The 19,999-nt window shown below is 45.4% G+C and overlaps 1 protein-coding gene across 1 annotated transcript in view; it reads right to left on the bottom strand.

The window, feature by feature from the left end:
- LIN52 (lin-52 DREAM MuvB core complex component) overlaps window positions 1–19,961 on the bottom strand; it is a 41,182-nt gene extending 21,221 nt beyond the window's left edge. Inside the window, exons 1-5 of the mRNA XM_040333505.1 lie at window positions 19,825–19,961; window positions 17,041–17,115; window positions 13,104–13,141; window positions 12,668–12,734; window positions 10,686–10,769 (exon numbers count right to left, since the gene is read on the bottom strand). Coding sequence (XP_040189439.1) covers window positions 10,686–10,769; window positions 12,668–12,734; window positions 13,104–13,141; window positions 17,041–17,115; window positions 19,825–19,846 — 286 coding nt within the window. The 5' untranslated portion in view covers window positions 19,847–19,961. The remainder of the gene's footprint in view (window positions 1–10,685; window positions 10,770–12,667; window positions 12,735–13,103; window positions 13,142–17,040; window positions 17,116–19,824) is intronic.
- Window positions 19,962–19,999: the final 38 nt, after the last annotated feature.

Below are 19,999 nucleotides of genomic sequence, written 5' to 3'. Positions count from 1 at the left end.
AGGAGACACATATGTGCCATATGGCATGTACATAAAGGAGACATGCATGTCCCATATGGCATGTACATAAAGGAGACACGCATGTCCCATATGGCATGTACATAAAGGAGACACGCATGTCCCATATGGCATGTACATAAAGGAGACACGCATGTCCCATATGGCATGTACATAAAGGAGACACGCATGTCCCATATGGCATGTACATAAAGGAGACACGCATGTCCCATATGGCATGTACATAAAGGATACACGCATGTCCCATATGGCATGTACATAAAGGAGACTTGCATGTCCCATATGGCATGTACATAAAGGAGACATGCATGTCCCATATGGCATGTACATAAAGGAGACATGCATGTCCCATATGGCATGTACATAAAGGAGACATGCATGTCCCATATGGCATGTACATAAAGGAGACACGCATATGGCATGTACATAAAGGAGACACGCATATGGCATGTACATAAAGGAGACACGCATATGGCATGTACATAAAGGAGACACGCATATGGCATGTACATAAAGGAGACACGCATATGGCATGTACATAAAAGGAGACACGCATGTCCCATATGGCATGTACATAAAGGAGACACGCATATGGCATGTACATAAAGGAGACACGCATATGGCATGTACATAAAGGAGACACGCATATGGCATGTACATAAAGGAGACATGCATGTCCCATATGGCATGTACATAAAAGGAGACATGCATGTCCCATATGGCATGTACATAAAGGAGACATGCATGTCCCATATGGCATGTACATAAAGGAGACATGCATGTCCCATATGGCATGTACATAAAGGAGACATGCATGTCCCATATGGCATGTACATAAAGGAGACACAGCACAGAAGAATGTCACACGCATGTCCCATATGGTGCATATCTAGAGAAAAAGGAATATAGCAGAAGACAATGGCACAAGTTCAGCGGAGAGAGGCACATAGAGGGTGGCACACGCATGTCCACACAGCACAGACAACGCGGCAGGAATAGTAATAGCGCACAGGACGCGCCTGCTGACAAGCGTACAATCGGTAACACGCTTTATAGACTTGATGTTTATTTGTGCTGTAAATCCTGTTCTCTTCAGTCCCATCCAGTGCAGAATAATGAAAAGTTCAGGAAATTTACAATGTGTCGGAGAGCTGAGAGAGCAGACAAAATTAAAGAACTGCTGAGATATAAATCACGCAGGACAGGTCCTCTTCTCTCGGCAGATGAAGAGTGGAGGTCACACACACTCATGAAAGGGAAATTGGCAATTATTGGGATAAGGGGGGGGGGGGGGGGGGGTGTGAATGGTGGGTCCTCTTTTAGTCAATGAGGAACAGGATAGCCGCGCGCACACATGAAAAAGTTATTGGTAATTGGCAGAAGAGGACATGTCCTCTGCCCCCATCTGCCATTATTGGGGTCCTCTGCCCCCCTCTGCCATTATCGGGGGCAAGAGAGGGCGGGTCCTCTGCCATTATCGGGGGCAAGAGAGGGCGGGTCCTCTGCCCCTCTCTGCCATTATCGGGGGCAAGAGAGGACGGGTCCTCTGCCCCTCTCTGCCATTATCGGGGGCAAGAGAGGACGGGTCCTCTGCCCCTCTCTGCCATTATCGGGGGCAAGAGAGGACGGGTCCTCTGCCCCTCTCTGCCATTATCGGGGGCAAGAGAGGACGGGTCCTCTGCCCCTCTCTGCCATTATCGGGGGCAAGAGAGGACGGGTCCTCTGCCCCTCTCTGCCATTATCGGGGGCAAGAGAGGACGGGTCCTCTGCCCCTCTCTGCCATTATCGGGGGCAAGAGAGGACAGGTCCTCTGCCCATCTCTGCCATTATTGGGGCAAGAGAGGACAGGTCCTCTGCCCCCCTCTGCCATTATTGGGGGGCAAGAGAGGACAGGTCCTCTGCCCCCCTCTGCCATTATTGGGGGGCAAGAGAGGACAGGTCCTCTGCCCCCCTCTGCCATTATTGGGTAAGAGGACAGGTCCCCTTTTCTAAATACAACTAGATAAAGCAGAAACACTAGAACGCATGCAATCCAAGCTGGGAGGTGTAAAATATCATAGACAGTTCAATGTGCAGGGAGCAGAATAAACATCCATGACAAACATTTAAAAAAAAAACACGTGAATGGCTACACAGAAATGTATGAGAATCACTGTTTACATGCCTATCTCAAGTGTACCTACCTGGGTGGCACACCTATTGGTGTACCCAAATCACACAAATACCTATTTAACGTGTACCAGCTGGGCTCAACTACCTACACCAAATGAAGCACCCAAACACCTATCCATGAATTGGACAGCACACCCTCCTACCTCTCAGGGCGTTGGCACACCTACTATTCTCTATATTTGTGTACCAGAGACACACCTACCAATCCTTCAGTATCACAAGACTAGAGGTGCACCCAATGGAAATTTTGTTGCCAAAACAGTTTAAAAAAAAAAAAAAATTATATTATATAAAATTGTATTAAATGCGACGTTTAAATTACGGGTAATTTTATCAAATTTAAAGTCGGCCCTTACTGGCACCTTAAGCGCAAGAAAAATGCATCCCTTTAAAAATTCTATGCATGTCCTCACACTGGTCCATTCTGCTTCTATTATGGTGTTTAAAATGCGGCTTGCTGCATTTTTGGTCAGAATAAAAATAACAAACACACCTCCCAGTTCAAATGCATTAAAAATGCATCACTAAGCCCAGGTTCACACGTATGTGATGTGGGATCAGCACGATTCCAGTGCCAGTTTCCACATGGCATCTCTCCCGCAGGCAGTTCACACTACCCTCTGCTAACTGCTGCGGGTGTCAATACAAAGATAATGACAACCCCGTTTTTGATGTGGTTGAGTCACATGACCCATAAAAAATAAATAACACACACACACACGTATAGGAGATCATGGGAAAATCATTAGCGGCACCCATTTCTCTCATCGGCCGAATGCCGATAACACAATTTTCGGCTGAAATTTTGGTTCATCTCTAAACAAGACTGCACACCTACCTTTCAGTGTTACAGACACATCTACCTATCCATGCAATAAAATGGGTGCACCTACCTACCTATCCATTCCTGTAATAAAATAGTGTACCTACCTATTCATGTTATAAATAGCAACCTACCTGCACACCAGGCAATACACTAACTTCAGTACCCAAGACTGCACATCCCTCTACCACACTGTACACATACCCTTGATAAACACCTCCCTACCTGTGTACCAGAACACAAAATCTACCCATCACCTATTTGTGTAACAGCAAAACACATCCCTACTTACACGTGTACCAGATGCTCCACCAACCAATCGATTTATGTACTTAGATATAGCACCTACCTTTCCATGTACCAAGGGCTGCACCTACCTATCCATCTGTGTACCTGAAAGTAAACCTACTAACCTTTCTATGTACCAGACTGAACACCTACCTACCTATTTTTGTAGCAGAATGTGAACCTATTGGTGTACCAAACTGTCCACCTACCTACCAATGGACCCAGAGTGCACATCTACCTTCCTAGTCCTGCACCCACCTACTTGTGTAGGTAATAACAGAATACCTACCCACCCATGTATCTGGAATGTTGTGCACCTACAACTGTGGAATGGGATACTTGCATAGTATTTAGACTATAGCAACAAAGGGGTGTCACTGGACAATAAGGGTATAGACCAGTGGCTCTCAACCTGGCGGTCGGGACCCCCTTGGGGGTCAAATGATGATTTACCAGGGGTCACCGAATCCTGGGCTGTTCCTGAAGCCAGCATCGCTCTCCCACTGCATTTTTGCAGCCACCCAGCAGGGCTATCACTGGAGCATGTGGCCACCCATCTGGGCTGTTCCTGGAGCACTTAGCCGCCCACTTAGCCTCTTTGCAGGCGCCCATTCAGTTTACGGTATGGCATGGGGGGGGGGGCAAAGACTAGAGGTCAGCTGACTGGTGAGGAATGTGAAGTGGGGGGGGCTGGAGGAGACCCCATCTCCTGATTTCGGCATAGGTGTCACTGCTACAAGACACCACAGAGCTGGAGACACAGTGAAGCTGGAGACAGCGAGTGACACTACCTGCGATTATGGCTGCCATTAAAAGGACTCAGGGAGCGCTAAATGTCTGCGGGTTAGGAGCGTAAATTATTTGTCTTGCCTTGGGTGCTGACAACCCACGCTACGAAAATAGTTTTACTGTTAGGGGTCCCCACAACTTGGGAAATTTTATCAAGGGGTCACGGCCCTAGAAGGTTGAGAACCACTGGTATAGACAGATGCAAAGTATTGTTAATAAAGATCACTTTACATGTACCCAGGGCCGATCCGCCCTATAAGCTCACTATGCAAGCCGCTTAGGGCCCCACAAAGCTGCGGAGGGCCCCCCAAATTACTAGAGGCCCCGCCTGGTGAGAAGTCATTTTCGGCCCCTCACCCCGATTCTCAACTCGCTGGCTGCATGGGAAAAGAGGTAAGAAGTCAGCACCCCCCGCTTTTCACTTTAATGTGAAATGTCATTTCCGACAGTAGAACACCCCTTCCCCCCGCTTCTCAACGTTAATCTTTAATGTGACATGTCATTTTGCTTAGGGCCCCAGGAAAAACAGGATCGGCACTGTATGTACCCCCCCCTGCTTGTTCACCATGTATGTGGCATCAGAGGCAACATTCTTCCTCTTACCCCATGATACCCTCACACAAGGTACACGTTCTATTCCTCAGCCCATGAGTGTTTACCTTTGATACCCCATACATGGTGAATACGCTTCCCCTTACCCTGTGTATCATTATCCCACACCCACACACACACGGTGTATATTGTACCCCCCCCCCCCCCCCCCAAGTGATCCCCTCTGATACCTCAAACAAGGTGAAGATCTGCCCATGGGTGTTTAATTCAATACCCCACACATGGTGAATATTCTTCCCGATACCCTGTGGAGATTTACCACCGATATCTTACACAAAATGAAGATTGTGCCCCACACCAACTGGGCTTTTACCTCTTTTGTTCTTTGTGTCAAATTGTAAACTCACCAGGAGGTAGACGCTGCCTTATTTATAGAAGAGCAGAATAAGCGCATAAGGACGATCTTTATATCTCCCTACACACGTTTCACACCACTGTGCATCTTCAGGTACCTCTGAGGATGCAGTGGTGTGAAATGTATGAAGGGAGATATACAGGCTGTGAGGTCGCACCGCCACATTGGATACCCATGTGGTGGCGTTTGATGTACGTGCCAGTGGCTTCTTTAAAGAGGAAGTAAACCCTGATGGGTTTTTACTTCCTTTTTATTTCCCTGCAATAAAGCATAATGGGCTACTATGCATCTGTGACTGGCCAATCACGGCATGACCTTTACTTGGAACTAGGGTTGTCCAGATACCGATACCAGTATCGGTACCGATACCGAGTATTTGCGGGAGTACTCGTACTCGCGCAAATACCCCCGATACCTAAATAGAATACTTTCCCCCCCTTTATCGCGCCGCATCGAGGGACATGGCTAGAGGGACATTGCTGCATATGTGAGGGACATGGCTAGAGGGACATTGCTGCATATGTGAGGGACATGGCTAGAGGGACATTGCTGCATATGTGAGGGACATGGCTGCATATGTGAGGGACATGGCTAGAGGGACATGGCTAGAGGGACATGGCTGCATATGTGGGGGACATGGCTGCATATGTGGGGGGACATGGCTGCATTTGGGGACACATTTAAAAAAAGTATCGGTATTCGGTATCGGCGACTACTTGAAAAAAAGTATCGGTACTTGTACTCGGTCCTAAAAAAGTGGTATCGGGACAACCCTACTTGGAACAGCACGGCGAGAGCTTTCTAAAGTGCGTATGCGTCTAATAGTTGGCAATCCTCGTACGGGGAACTGTAAATACAGCACCTACAGGTAAGCCTTAATGTAGGTGAAAGTGTGTTGTAAGGGTTTACAACCACTTTAAAGTTTGATTTGATTTTAACTTGCCAATAAGGGGCTGTATGCTAGCGAGGTAGGGGGGCATCAGTACCGATACCAAGCATTTGCACGAGTAACGGGACTCGCCCAAAATGATCCCGATACTTTGCAGTGCAATTTGCATCAATACAAAATGAATGGGAGCAAAATCGTACTGAAAAGAATCGCATGCGATTTCCCCCACCGTGTGTGTGTTAGCACAGTACATAGGGCCTGCATGCACAGGCCGCTGGACGTGATTACAGGGCTGGAAGAGATGTAGAGGCGGTCCACCCTTGCGTTGACATAACTTCCACCCTAGGGGTCCTGTCGGCACCTTCAGTGACCATGATTTGCTACCATCGGCGGGCCAGGACACCTATGTAGATTGTGCATATGTACTGGGATTTCTACATTAAAAAAATAAAATAAACCCTGTTCACTAGATGTCGCCTTTCCCTTTTCTGTACACACACGCGAGCAGTGGGGACAAGAATCGCATACCTCACAACTTTTTATGATGGGAATGAGGGACACCCATTAGAAAAAAGTATGTAAACATAGGTCACACCCCCCTGCCAGGAGAATTGTACAAAAATGTTTTAGTTAAATCAGAGAAGCAGCCAAGGAGTCCATGGCAACTCTGGAGGAGCTGCAGAGATCCACAGCTCAGGTGGGAAAATCTGTCCACAGGACAACTATTAGTCGTGCTCTCCACAAATCTGCCCTTTATGGAAGAGTGACAAGAAGAAAGATATTGTTGAAAGAAAGACATAAGAAGTCCTGTTTGCAGTTTGAGAGAAGCTATGGGGAGGACACAGCAAACATGTAGAAGAAGGTGCTCTGGTCAGATGAGACCAAAATTTTACTTTTTGGCCTAAAAGCAAAACACTGCATATTACCCTAAACAGATCATCCCCACTGTGAAACATGGTGGTGGCAGCATCATGTTGTGGAGATGCTTTTCTTCAGCAGGGACAGGGAAGCTGGTCAGAGTTGATGGGAAGATGGATGGAGCCAAATACAGAGCAATCTTAGAAGAAAACCTGTTAGAGTCTGCAAAAGACATGAGACTGGGGCGGAGGATCATCTTCTAGCAGGACAACGACCCTAAATATACAGCCAGAGCTACGATGGAATGGTTTAGATCAAAGCATATTCATGTGTTAGAATGGCCCAGTCACAGTCCAGACCTAAATCACATTGAGAATCTGTGGCAAGACTTGAAAATTGCTGATCACAGACGCTCTCCATCCAATCTGACAGAACTTGAGATATTTTGCAAAGAAGAATGGGCAAAAATGTCCCTCTCTAGAGGTGCAAAGCTGGTAGAGACATCCCCAAAAAGACTTGCAGCTGTAATTGCAGTGAAAGGAGGTTCTACAAAGTATTGACTCAGGGAGGCGCCATGCAAATGTACCCCCCCCCCCCACTTTTCACATATTTGTAAAAAAAATAATTGAAAACCATTTATCTTTTTTCTTCCACTTCACAATTATGTGCCACGTTGTGTTGGTCTATCACATAGAATCCCAATGAAATACATTTACGTTTTTGGTTGTAACATGAGAAAATGTGGAAAATTAAGCGGTATGAATACTTTTTCATGGCACTGTATATCTATAATTATACTACTTCTACAGATCACAGCTCAGCTACTAGCACAATTGCCCTACTCTTATATTCATGTTCAGGGCCGCCAGCAGGGGGTAAAGGCAGTACACCTGTAAGGGGCCCAGAGGTCCCCAGGGCCCCCGGATGGCTCGCCCACACCCCCCTTTTTTTTTTTTACTATAATTTTTTCTTTTTTGTAAGAGGCCCAGAGGTCCCCAGGGCAACCCCGTCCCCTTTTTTTTGTTCGTCAGCACCCAAAGCCCACTCAATTCGCAGCGGCAGCACCCCCCTGCTTCTCAATTCATGGCACCCCCCTTCTCAATTTGAAGCGGCAGCACCCCCCCACCCCGGGTTCTCTGCTCCAGGGGGCCCATGCCTGAAGCTGTGTAAGGGGCCCCATAATTCCTGATGGCGGCCCTGTCCATGTTCATGTTGTTACAGCAGGACATTGCACAATATAAAACGTATAGATATTGGAATGACAGTCGACGTATCGCTGTATGCGGCGGGGACACAAGAGCCCATCACACAGACACTATAATACACATATGTATGTTTATGTGGCAACAAGAGCTAAATCAGGTTGGCAATCATCTAATAAGCTTTCATCACAGCACACAATTTGTGGCTTCACATTCCATATGAGCACCAATCTAACACTGGCTACTCACTAACTCTTCCAGGTTCATGGGGCTGGTCACAAATGGCTCTCTCAGGCTATGCGGGTCACACATGACACACTGACCCTACAGGGCAGCATCAGGTGAACATTGACTGCTCCCGCTGGCTCTTCTGTAAGACATCAATTATTTGATACACCAATGCCTCATCATCAAGTTTTGGATTTGCATTGTATACAAAATATTTTCTGCACCTCTACTGGGAGGTATAACTGTGCAAATTTCAATAACGTGGCATTACCTTTTTAAAAAGGTAATGCCAAAAAATTTTAAAAAATGTTTTTATCTTTTAAGCATTTCATCATTTGTAGATATAGAGAGAGTGCTGTGATCATTTAGTTGTGTGTGCGCATTCAAGATGCTTGTATTAGAGCAATGGGTGTCTGCTGCCCCCTGAGGTCAGTATAAGAACTACAGCCCCTTTGCATCTCTATGCAAGAAGAATCTTTAATTGAAAAAACAAAACAAACAAAAAAAAACCCTGGGATACACATATTGCTGTTTGAGCCGCAGAGAAAGTTCTGGAACCCCTTTAAGCCATTGGCTCCCACAGCTGTCAATGCGAGAGGTGGGCCAGAGCCCTGACACTATTGTGTCTTATTGGATGCATAGGGCAGAGATTGGGAGCAAGCATGCACCAGTGCCCCAATAGCAAGCGGCTTGTTATAAAAGGGGGAGGAGCCAGGAGCGCCAGCAGGGGGGACACGTGAAAAGGAGGATCTGGACTGCTCTGTGGCAAAACCATTGCACTGAGCAGATAAGTATGACATGTTTATTTTATTGTTTAAAGCTAAACCGTTAATACCACTTTAATAAGTAGGAGGAAACAGTCTTCAGAATAAGATGGCAGGAGCAAAGATTTGTACTCGAAAAGCATGTTCGAATTCCGATTGTAGAAGGGTTAGGATTCTTCAAACAGTATTTTCTGGAGTATTTTCTTCTCGGGTTAAAAGGGCAACTCAATTTTTGTGGGGGGAAAAAAAAAATAAGTATCTGCAGCTCTGTAATTGTTTTGTAAAACACAACATGGCAACCTGGAGTTGTTGGACACAAATGGTATACAGAACACCCCCCAGAAATGTCATTTCCTGCTTGTGCGATTGGCTCACCGATTTTCCCAGAAGTCTGCACCAAGGTACAACTGAGATTTTGAGCATCCCTTGCAACAAACATTTCATTTTTGGTGAGGTAATCCCAAAGGGAAATCATGTCTAAAAAGGGATTACAGACCCTGTCGCTTTCCTTATTTGAACTCTGCAAGTGCAGAAGCGGACTGATAATTACTGTATGAAACCACTCCCATTAGATTCACTTTGCACATGGGCACCAATGGTTATTTCTTTAAAACAACAAAAAGGTAGGAATCTGCAACAAAGCGTGGTAAAACCCCTGCAATGTACATAGATCACCCAGAGGGTGCAAAACCCTTGCACAGAGCAGAGAAGTATGATTTTTATTTTTTTTAAAAAACACCCTTTAAAATTATTATACAGGATTTATATAGCACCAACAGTTGACGCGGCACTTTACAATACAAAAAGGGAGACAATATAAAAAAAGAGACACTCTTTAAAAAGTTTAACTAAAGGCAAAACTGTTATTTATTATGCCGCGTACAGACGGTCGTTTTATGCGATGTAAAATAACAACGTTTTTAAAAACGTCAATTTCATTGACCGTGTGTGGGGGGGAAACGTTGCTTTATGTCTTGTAAAAAACGACAAAAAAAAATTTAAGCATGCTTCAATTTTATGTGTCGTTGTTCAAAACGTAGTTTTTTGTGTCACAGAAATTGACCGTGTGTAGCAAAAAACGACTTTCAAAACAACGTTTTTGAACCCGCGCATGCCCAGAAGCTAGTTATGAAGCGAGCTTCAATGGAAAAAACGTGGTGAACGTAACCGCGCTTTGCTAGAGCATTGTGAAAAAACGATGGTGTGTAGGCAACGTCGTTTTTGAAAATTGAAGTTTCAAAAACTTCGTTTTTTACTTCACAGAAAACGCCGTTTTTTTACATTGCATAAAACGACCGTCTGTACGCGGCATTAGTTTTGAATGGAGTGGAGAGGGATTAGAACACCTGTCAGTTTTCATTGCTGTCTGTGTCCCCGTTAGGGAGATTCCCCTTCCGATCGTGTGTACTAAATTTCAAAGTACAAACACACATGCTCGGAACCAATGCTAAAGATCGGACAACAATAGCAGAAGTTGCCCAAAGGGTGGCGGTAAAGAGCTGAAAAACCTTATTTGGTGAAAGTTGGCTGAAAATGTTATGCAGAACAAGTTCACGACCAACTCCCTTCGGACCAAAATCCACAGAAAAGTCTGATGGAAGTCCGATCGTGTGTACGAGGCTTAACTCTGCCTGCATGTCATCTTCCCTTGCTTACAACTGAAACACCACTGAAGATATGTACTTACACTCTTCTAGTCCCAGCTGATAAGCCAGATTCTGAAGCCCTCGAACCTTCTCCATGAGATTAGTGATGGTTAGACTACCCAATTCTGGAGAGAAACAAAAAGAAAACTTGAGTTATTACCAGATAACCTCTTTTATAGGAATCCTCCAGGACATTTAAGAGTCTGCTCAGCCTACCTGCAGGAAATACAAGATACCAAGTTTAAAAGACTCCTGGGAGCCAATGACCTCAGTTCTTTGCAGTTCTCTCTTTTCTGACTCCGTGGAGCTCCCTTACATTCGGGCTGGGTTCACACTGTATGTGGGGATACGGCTCACAGCAGGGGTCCAGGGCGTCCCTGTTCTGTTTCAGGGACAGATCAGGCCCGAATTTGGACCTGAAAACAGACAGGACCCTTGTACCATGTGCTGCATGAGTGCCCTGGCGATGTGTAAACTGGCGCCATTGAGAGCCGGTCACACTCTCCAGTCATGCCAACTGGATGCGGGGGAAACCCTCATCCAAAATTTGCATCCGTGTGAACCCAGCCTCAAAGTTCTGGAAAGAGAGATAAGAGAAAAGAAAGGAGGGCGCACCGACCTAGTGTGATAACGTATAAAAGGGTTTTATTACACGTATTAAAGCGGTTCTCCACCCTAAAGTGGAGTCCCGCTGATCGGAACCCTCCCCCCCTCCGGTGTCACATTTGACACCTTTCAGGGGGGTGCAGATACCTGTCTAAAGACAGGTATTTGCACCCACTTCCGGCCACACGCTACGGGCGAAAGACGGGTTTTTCTGACTTCCCGTCTGTCGCCCGTTGTGTACTGGGAACACTCGGCTCCCAGCACACAGCGTGTGAGCCAATCGGCGGGCGCAGCGCGACTCGCGCATGCGCCGTAGGGAACCGGGCAGTGAAGCCGCAGCGCTTCACTTCCTGGTTCCCTCAGCGTGGATGGCGGGGGGAGCAGCAGAGAGACGAGCGATCGCTCGTGCTCTGCTGCGATCAGCGCTGGACTCCAGGACAGGTAAGTGTCCCAATATTAAAAGTCAGCAGCTGCAGTATTTGTAGCTGCTGGCTTTTAATATTTTTTCCCCATGGCACATCCGCTTTAAAACAAAGGTTATACTCACAAAATGAGTTGTAAAACACGCTTTGACAAACAGTACAGCTGGTACGCAGCAACACCAGAAGAACACAGATCAAGTAATATCTGACCGGTGGTATGGCTGACACGTTTCAGGGGCGTACCCCTTTCCTCAGAGCCTTGGTGGTCTGTAGTTGCTCAACTACAGACCACCAAGGCTCTGAGGAAAGGGGTACGCCCCTGAAACGCGTCAGCCATACCACTGGTCAGATATTACTTGATCCGCCGTGTTGTCACCGTGTTCTTCTGGCGTTGCTGCGTACCAGCTGTACCGTTTGTCAAAGCGTGTTTTACAACTCATTTTGTGAGTATAACATTTGTTTTAATACGTGTAAAAAAAAAAATGTTTATACCTAATCACACTAGGTCGGTGCGCCCTCCTTTCTTTTCTCTTTTTTAACCTTATGAATTATCATGATTCTGAGGAGGGCTGCAAGACTGTTGAATATACCCTGTAATTGGACCACGTTACCCTATAGCAGGAAATACCAGAGCGCAGGAGACAATTTTCTGTTTGCTAAGAGAGTGTGCGGGGACCGCCGGCTCAGCAGGGATTTACGGAGCGACCCAAGCTGTGCTTACGGACACGGATCATTAATGATCTGCCCCGTATGAAAGGGCCCATAGACACACTCCTAAACCTTGTGGACGGACTTCCCAGAAGAGTTGAAGCTGTTATAACTGCAATAGGTGAGCCAACTCAATACTGAACCCTACAGGCCAAGACTGGGATGCCATTAAAGTTCATGTAAAGGCAGGTGTCCCAATACTTTTGGTAATATAGTATAGTGAGTGGCCAGATTCATCTACACTCTCCAAATGTGAATCAATTTAGTTAGAATGTCTGAGAATTTACCTCTTAGCATTTCAATGTCGTCATTTTCCAACTCAGCCATCCACTTGGGCGGAGAGCTCGCTATTGGCTGGGAAGAAAGAAACACTAGTTAAAAAAAAAGGAAGAACAAAGTACATATGTAAAATATACAATTTCTCATCTCACAACTATCTATAGTAAGTAAACGGAGGGGGGGGGGGGGGGGAAGGGAAAGAGAGAGAAAGAGAGCGAAAAAGAGAAAGAGAGCGAAAAAGAGAAAGAGAGCGAAAAAGAGAAAGAGAGCGAAAAAGAGAAAGAGAGCGAAAAAGAGAAAGAGAGCGAAAAAGAGAAAGAGAGCGAAAAAGAGAAAGAGAGAGAAAAAGACTATCACCAATCTGGTAGTTGAAAGCTGACTGTACTGTACAGCAAAAAAAAAAAAAAACACACAACACACTGATAAAAAAACATCTGTACTTACACTCTTAAAGGAGGCGGCAAATTCTGCAACTCCTGGAACTGCAAGACAAAAATCACCAATCAGATCCTGTAAACATTATCGGGCCGGATTCAGATACCTGAGCGTATCTATCCGGCCGGCGTAACGTATCCTAGATGTTGCGGCGTAACGAATGTGGGCCTAGCGTAAGCCCGCCTAATTCAAATGGGGATGTTGGTGGCGTGTTTTATATATAAATTTGCTTTGACCCCGCGTATTTTACCTTTTTTTTGAACGGCATATGCGCCGTTCGTGAAAAAAATTCCAGTGCGCATGCTCGAAAATCCGCCGCAAAACGTCATTGCTTTCGACGTGAACGTAAATTACGTCCATCCCTATTGGCGAACGACTTACGCAAATGACGTAAAATTTCAAAACTCCGCGCGGAAACGACGGCCATACTTAAAGCGGGGGTTCACCCAAAAAACTAATTTTTAACATTAGATTGAGGCTAATTGTGGGAAGCACAATCGGGTTTTTTTTTTTAATTGTTTTTTAAATCAATGCAGTACATACCTTTTTAGAGATAGATGTTCTCCGCCGCTTCCGGGTATGGTCTGTGGGACTGTTCCTATTTGATTGACAGCCTTCCGACCGTTGCATACAGCGCGTCACGAGTTGCTGAAAGTAGCCGACGTTCGGCAACTCGTGACGCGCTGTATGCGACGGTCGGAAGCCTGTCAATCAAATAGGAACACTCGATTGTGCTTCCCACAATTAGCCTTAATCTAATGTTAAAAAAATTTTTTCAGGTGAACCCCCGCTTTAACATTAGCTACGCCTTATATAGCAGGGGTAACTATACGCCGGAAAAAGCCGAACTCAAACGACGTAAAAAAAAAGCGCCGGGCGGTCGTTCGTTTCTGAATTGGCGTAAATACTAATTTGCATATTCCTCACGTAAAAATACGGAAGCACCACCTAGCGGCCAGCCTGAAATTGCAGCCTAAGATACGACGGTGTAAGACACTTACACCTGTCGGATCTTAGGAATATTTATGCGTAACTGATTCTCTAAATCAGGCGCATAGATCCGACCGGCCGGACTCAGAGATACGAAGGCGTATCAGGAGATACGCCGTCGTATCTCTTTTCTGAATCCGGGTCATCAACTTGAAGTTAGACCACCAATGTAGTGGGTGAAATGGCTTTGGGATACAGAATACAAACAGTCATTATGGACAGAACACACTACAGCAGGGGTCCTCAAACTACAGCCCGCGGGCTGGATCCGGCCCGCCGGTGTGATTTACCCGACCCGCGGTCTGCCTCTTTAATATCGCAGCAATCCCCCCTCCCCTCTGCTACCTTTTTATCACACAAGATGAGAAACGCGACAGGTCCGGACAAAAGGCGGGTCTTTTGAGTTAAGTCGCAGGACGGTTTCAGCAATCAAACACCTGCCTTTCACCAGCAAAGTCCCGCCCTTTTCCCTGCCTTCCGCCCAGGTTCACACTGGGCTGCGGGAGTGAAGCCGTGCGAGTTCAGCTGAACTCGCACGATTTCACTCCCGCTGGCAGTCCCGATTTCGGTCGCGATTTCAGAGACATCTGTGCAGGTTTCTGCACAGATGTCAATGTAAATCGCAGCCCGAAATCGCAAAAAAGTAGTACAGGAACTACCTTTTTGAAATCGGTGCAGCGCCGCAGATGCGGCATCGCACCGATTAGGACGGTGCCATTGCCGACAAATGCTGCCGATTTGACATCTCAAATCGTACCAGTGTGAACCAGGGCTCCAAGTTGCAATGAAAGTGAGAAAAAAAAGTAGCGCAGGAACAGAAGTTGCAGCAATATGAATGATTCAATTGATGTCATGCAATTGGGACTTGTGTGAACGAGAGCTAATGCAGAAAACGCATTAACCCCTTGGTGCCAGCCGCACTCAAATACGCGGCCTCTCTGCGCCTGGTCCTTATTACCGAGAGGCCACATATTTGCGCGAATTGCTGTCACTAGAACTGTGCCAGGAACGTGCATGCAGCACACTCCTGACACACATCGCTCCTTGCTTTTGGAGAATTTTCGGATCACGTGACCACCGTGCCAGGCAAAATCACAGCGGCTGTGTGATCTTATGTCCCACCTCCAGGCGTCAAACCTCTTAAAGGGGTTGTAAAGGTAAAAAACGTTTCCCTAAATAGCTTCCTTTACCTTAGTGCAGTCCTCCTTCACTTACCTCATCCTTTTGAATTTGCTTTAAAATGTCCTTATTTCTTCTGAGAAATGCTCACTTCCTGTTCTTCTGTCTGTAACTCCACACAGTAATGCGAGGCTTTCTCCCTGGTGTGGAGAAAGCCTCTTGAGGGGGCGAGCAGGAGTGTCAAGACGCCCACTAACACACAGCTCCTTTATCTGCAAAGTAGAGAGCGTCCTGACCCTCCTGCTCGCCCCTCCCCCCTCAAGAGGCTTTCTCCACACCAGGGAGAAAGCCTCCCATTACTGTATGGAGTTACAGACAGGAGAACAGGAAGTGAGGATTTCTCAGAAGAAATAAGGACATTTAAAAGCAAAATGAAGGATGAGGTAAGTGAAGGAGGACTACACTAAGGGAAAGGAAGCTATTCAGGGATTTTTTTTTTACCTTTACAACACCTTTAAAAAGGGCAGACGCAAAGAGGTTAAAGTGGATGTGCCATGAAAAAAAAATATTAAAAGCCAGCAGCTACAAATACTGCAGCTGCTGACTAATATTAGGACACTTACCTGTCCTGGAGTCCAGCGCTGTCCGCAGCAGAGGATGAGCGATCGCTCGTCACTCTGCTGCTCCCCCCCGCCATCCTCAGTGAGGGAACCAGGAAGTGAAGCGCTCCGGCTTCACTAACCGGTTCCCTACGGTGCATGCGCGAGTTGCGCTGCGCCGCTGATTGGCTCCCGCTGTGCTCTGGGAGCTGAGGGTTCCCAGCGCACAACGGGGGGAGGACGGGAGGTGACGTCATGCCCGCAGTTTACCCGAAACTGTGTGGCCGGAAGTGGGTGCAAATACCTGTCTTTAGACAGGCATCTGCACCCCCCTTCCCCCTGAAAGGTGTCAAATGTGACAGCGGAGGGGGGGGGGAATTTTTCCGATCAGCGTGAGTTCCACTTTAGGGTGGAGCTCCGCTTTAAGAAATAAAAATAAAAAGCAAACACTGGTGTAAGATACGAGTTTGCCTGCTGGTGGCACTGTGGTGCTCTGGGCAGAAAGAAGATGCAGTTTAGATACCCTCCTGGTGGTGGACACTAGAACTGCAGTTTCAGAGCACCAGCAGGCGAACTTGATCTTCTGGCACTCTTCTTTGATTCTATCTAACCCTGGCTCTGCAGTACACTGGGGGGCACTTGTCAAAAGTTGAGATTTTTTTTCCTGTTGCTGTCTAAAAAAAAAAAAAAAAAAAAAACGAAGAAGATGCTTTTTAAATTACATATTGCAACCATTTTCTTTGACAACTGCATCAGTTCACCATGAATTGCGAGTAGGAGAATCATTTTACAAACAGCACCTATGCTGCAATATACCATTAGGAGAAAACTTACACACAGAACTGTAACGCAACCATGATCTCCTAAAGCATGGGACTTCAAACTACGGCCCTCCAGTTGTTCAGGAACTACAACTCCCATCATGCCTAGTCATGTCTGTGAATGTCAGTGTGTTACAATGCCTCATGGGATGTGTAGTTCTACAACAGCTGGAGGGCCGTAGTTTGAGGATCCCTGTCCTAAAGGGTCTTCTTTATAGAGGGTGAACACACCTTTCTGCTGTCGATCTCCTGGGCATCCCTTCCCCATCATACTGCTGTCCCTACAGAAATGCAACATGATAGGCAAGTGCAGCATAGGGAGAGTATGGCGGTCTACAAAGATGCACAAGGACCATGCCCCCCCCCCCCCCAAGGATTGCACAGTCTGTCCTCAGTGCAGCACAAAGGGCCACTTACGTTGCTCGGGCCACAAGTCTGGGGATGCACGGTCCAGCTTCTCGAAGCTCAGTAAAGACGTCTCCAGATCTGATCCTGAGGATGAAGAAAAAAGACAATTTGGAGATGTATGTCTCGGGGACTGTAGTCTAATAACAATAAAAATTAACAAACATAATATAATAGAGCACAGATAAGACTCCCCCTAGAGAAGATAGGACTCCATATCTAACAATATGAATATCAAAGAGAGAAGATGACGCTCTACCATTAAAAATATTCTCCAAAATTCTCCTAATATTATTACAGAGAAGAGAGGGAACTCCTTCCAATATTATTATTATTATTATAATAATAATAAACAAGAGAAGACTTTCCCCCAGTTATCTGTACTTTATGTATGTTTCTCCTTTTGAGATATTGATGTGATCCCTGTAATCCCTACATCTACATTGATGTTTATAGTCCCTTTTACCTAATAAAATATATTGAACATAAAAACAAACAAGAGATTTCCCTCCCTCTAATAATAAAATTGGAGACACTGCAGACGGCACTCCCTTCGATAATATTATTACAAAGAACAAAGGCCACTCCCCCAATATTACAAAGAAGTTAGGCCACGCCCCCACATTAATTTATTACAAAGAAAGAGAGGACACTACCTCCAATAATAATAATAATAATAATAATAATAATAATAATGTCTAAATAGCGAACACTCCAATAATATCGAAGTAACTACGCTTCCTCCAAATAATTATTACAGAGAACACATAGCACTCCCCCCTCCAATAATAATATCACTGTGAAAAGAAAACTCTTCCCCCCCAAATAGTAATACAATTACAGAGAAATAAGGACCACCCCCCACATATTAATTTTTTTTTACACAGAGAACAGATGACACTCCTAATAAAAATAATATATTTTTTTTTACAAAGAGAAGAGACAATCCGACCCTAATCTTATTATTACTACAGAAAAGAGATGGCCCTCCCTAATAATAATAATAATATTATTACTGCAGAGAAGAGATGACACTCCCCCAATAATATTATTACAGAGAAAAGATGACCCGCCTCCTAATAATATTACTTCTACAGAGAAGAGATAACCCGCCTCCTAATAATAATATTACTTCTACAGAGAAGAGATAACCCGCCTCCTAATAATAATATTACTTCTACAGAGAAGAGATAACCCGCCTCCTAATAATAATATTACTTCTACAGAGAAGAGATAACCCGCCTCCTAATAATAATATTACTTCTACAGAGAAGAGATAACCCGCCTCCTAATAATAATATTACTTCTACAGAGAAGAGATGACCCGCCTCCTAATAATATTACTTCTACAGAGAAGAGATAACCCGCCTCCTAATAATAATATTACTTCTACAGAGAAGAGATAACCCGCCTCCTAATAATATTACTTCTACAGAGAAGAGATGACCCGCCTCCTAATAATAATATTACTACTACAGAGGAGGCGGGTCATCTCTTCTCTGTAGAAGTAATATTATTAGGAGGCGGGTCATCTCTTCTTTGTAGTAGTAATATTATTATTAAAAGAGATGACCCGGGTGGGTCATCTCTTCTCTGCAGTAGTAATATTATTATTAGGAGGTGGGTCATCTCTTCTTTGCAGTAGTAATATTATTATTAGGAGGCGGGTCATCTCTTCTCTGTAGTAGTAATATTATTATTAGTAGGCGGGTCATCTCTTCTCTGTAGAAGTAATATTATTAGAAGAGATGACCCGCCTCCTAATAATATTACTACTACAGAGAAGAGATGACACTCCCTAATATTACTACCACAGAGAAGAGATGACTCGCGCCATGCCCAATAATGATAAAATATTATTATAGAGAAGAGATGACCTTCCTCCTAATAATAATATGATTAACTACTACTAGGAAAGGGCCCTTTCACACTATCGGATCCAGTGAACAATAAACAGAGGTGACATCACCCCTCAATAATAAACAGAGGAGGGGAGCCCCCCCCCATAAATAATAATAGACAGAGGCAGTGACATCCCCCCCCATAAATAATAATAGAGGAGGTGACACCCCTCAATAACTAACAGAGGAGGGTACATCCCCCCCCCCCATAAATAATAATAATAAAGAGGATAGGACATCCCCCCTCCCCATAAAAAAATAATAATAATAATAATAATAATAATAATAATAATAATAAAAATACACAGAGGCAGTAGCACCCCCCCCCCCATAAATAATAATGGGAGGTGACACCCTCCCCCATAAATAATAATAAACAGAGGAGATGACACCCCCCCCCTCCGAATAAATAATAAACAGAGGAAATTACATCCCCCCCCCAAATAAATAATAACAGAGGCAGCGACACCCCCCCCCCATAAATAATAATAATACTACACAGAGGCAGTGACACCCCCCCCCCCCCCATAAATAATAATAATAACAGAGGCAGTGACACCTCCCCCCCCAATAAATAATAATAATAATAGGAGGAGGTGACACACCCCCCCCCCCCCAATAATAATCAGTGGAGAAGATACTCCCCCAATAATTAATAAATGTTATTCTTATTACACAGAGGAGGGGACACCCCCAAATATTGATAATAATATTACAGAGGAGGAGGAGACTCCCCCCCAACAATAATAATAGTAGAGGGGAGGGCGGCACTCCCACCCTGCTATAATAATAGAACACGGGACAAGCAGTCCACCTCCAATGATAAGGTAACACCGGACGGGACAGCTCCGGTCTCATCGGGCCACACACAGGACACCGGCCGGACTTCACTCACCCTCAGCCGCTGTCGCCGCCATTATTTGAAGCAGAGGGTCACGTGACGTCGGTCAGCTGGCCCCTCTAGCCGCCATATTGCTACACCCGGAAAAAGAAATGAGTTAGTGGGCGGACCCCACATGTTGCTGAACAAGCTCAAACGAGTACAGCTTGCTCGTGAGCCGGAAGTGAAC

Source organism: Rana temporaria, chromosome 13 (assembly GCF_905171775.1).
Source record: "Rana temporaria chromosome 13, aRanTem1.1, whole genome shotgun sequence".
Lineage (NCBI taxonomy): Eukaryota > Metazoa > Chordata > Amphibia > Anura > Ranidae > Rana > Rana temporaria.
The sequence above is the reverse complement of the archived record's forward strand: the minus strand, read 5'-3'. Positions and strand labels throughout refer to the sequence as shown.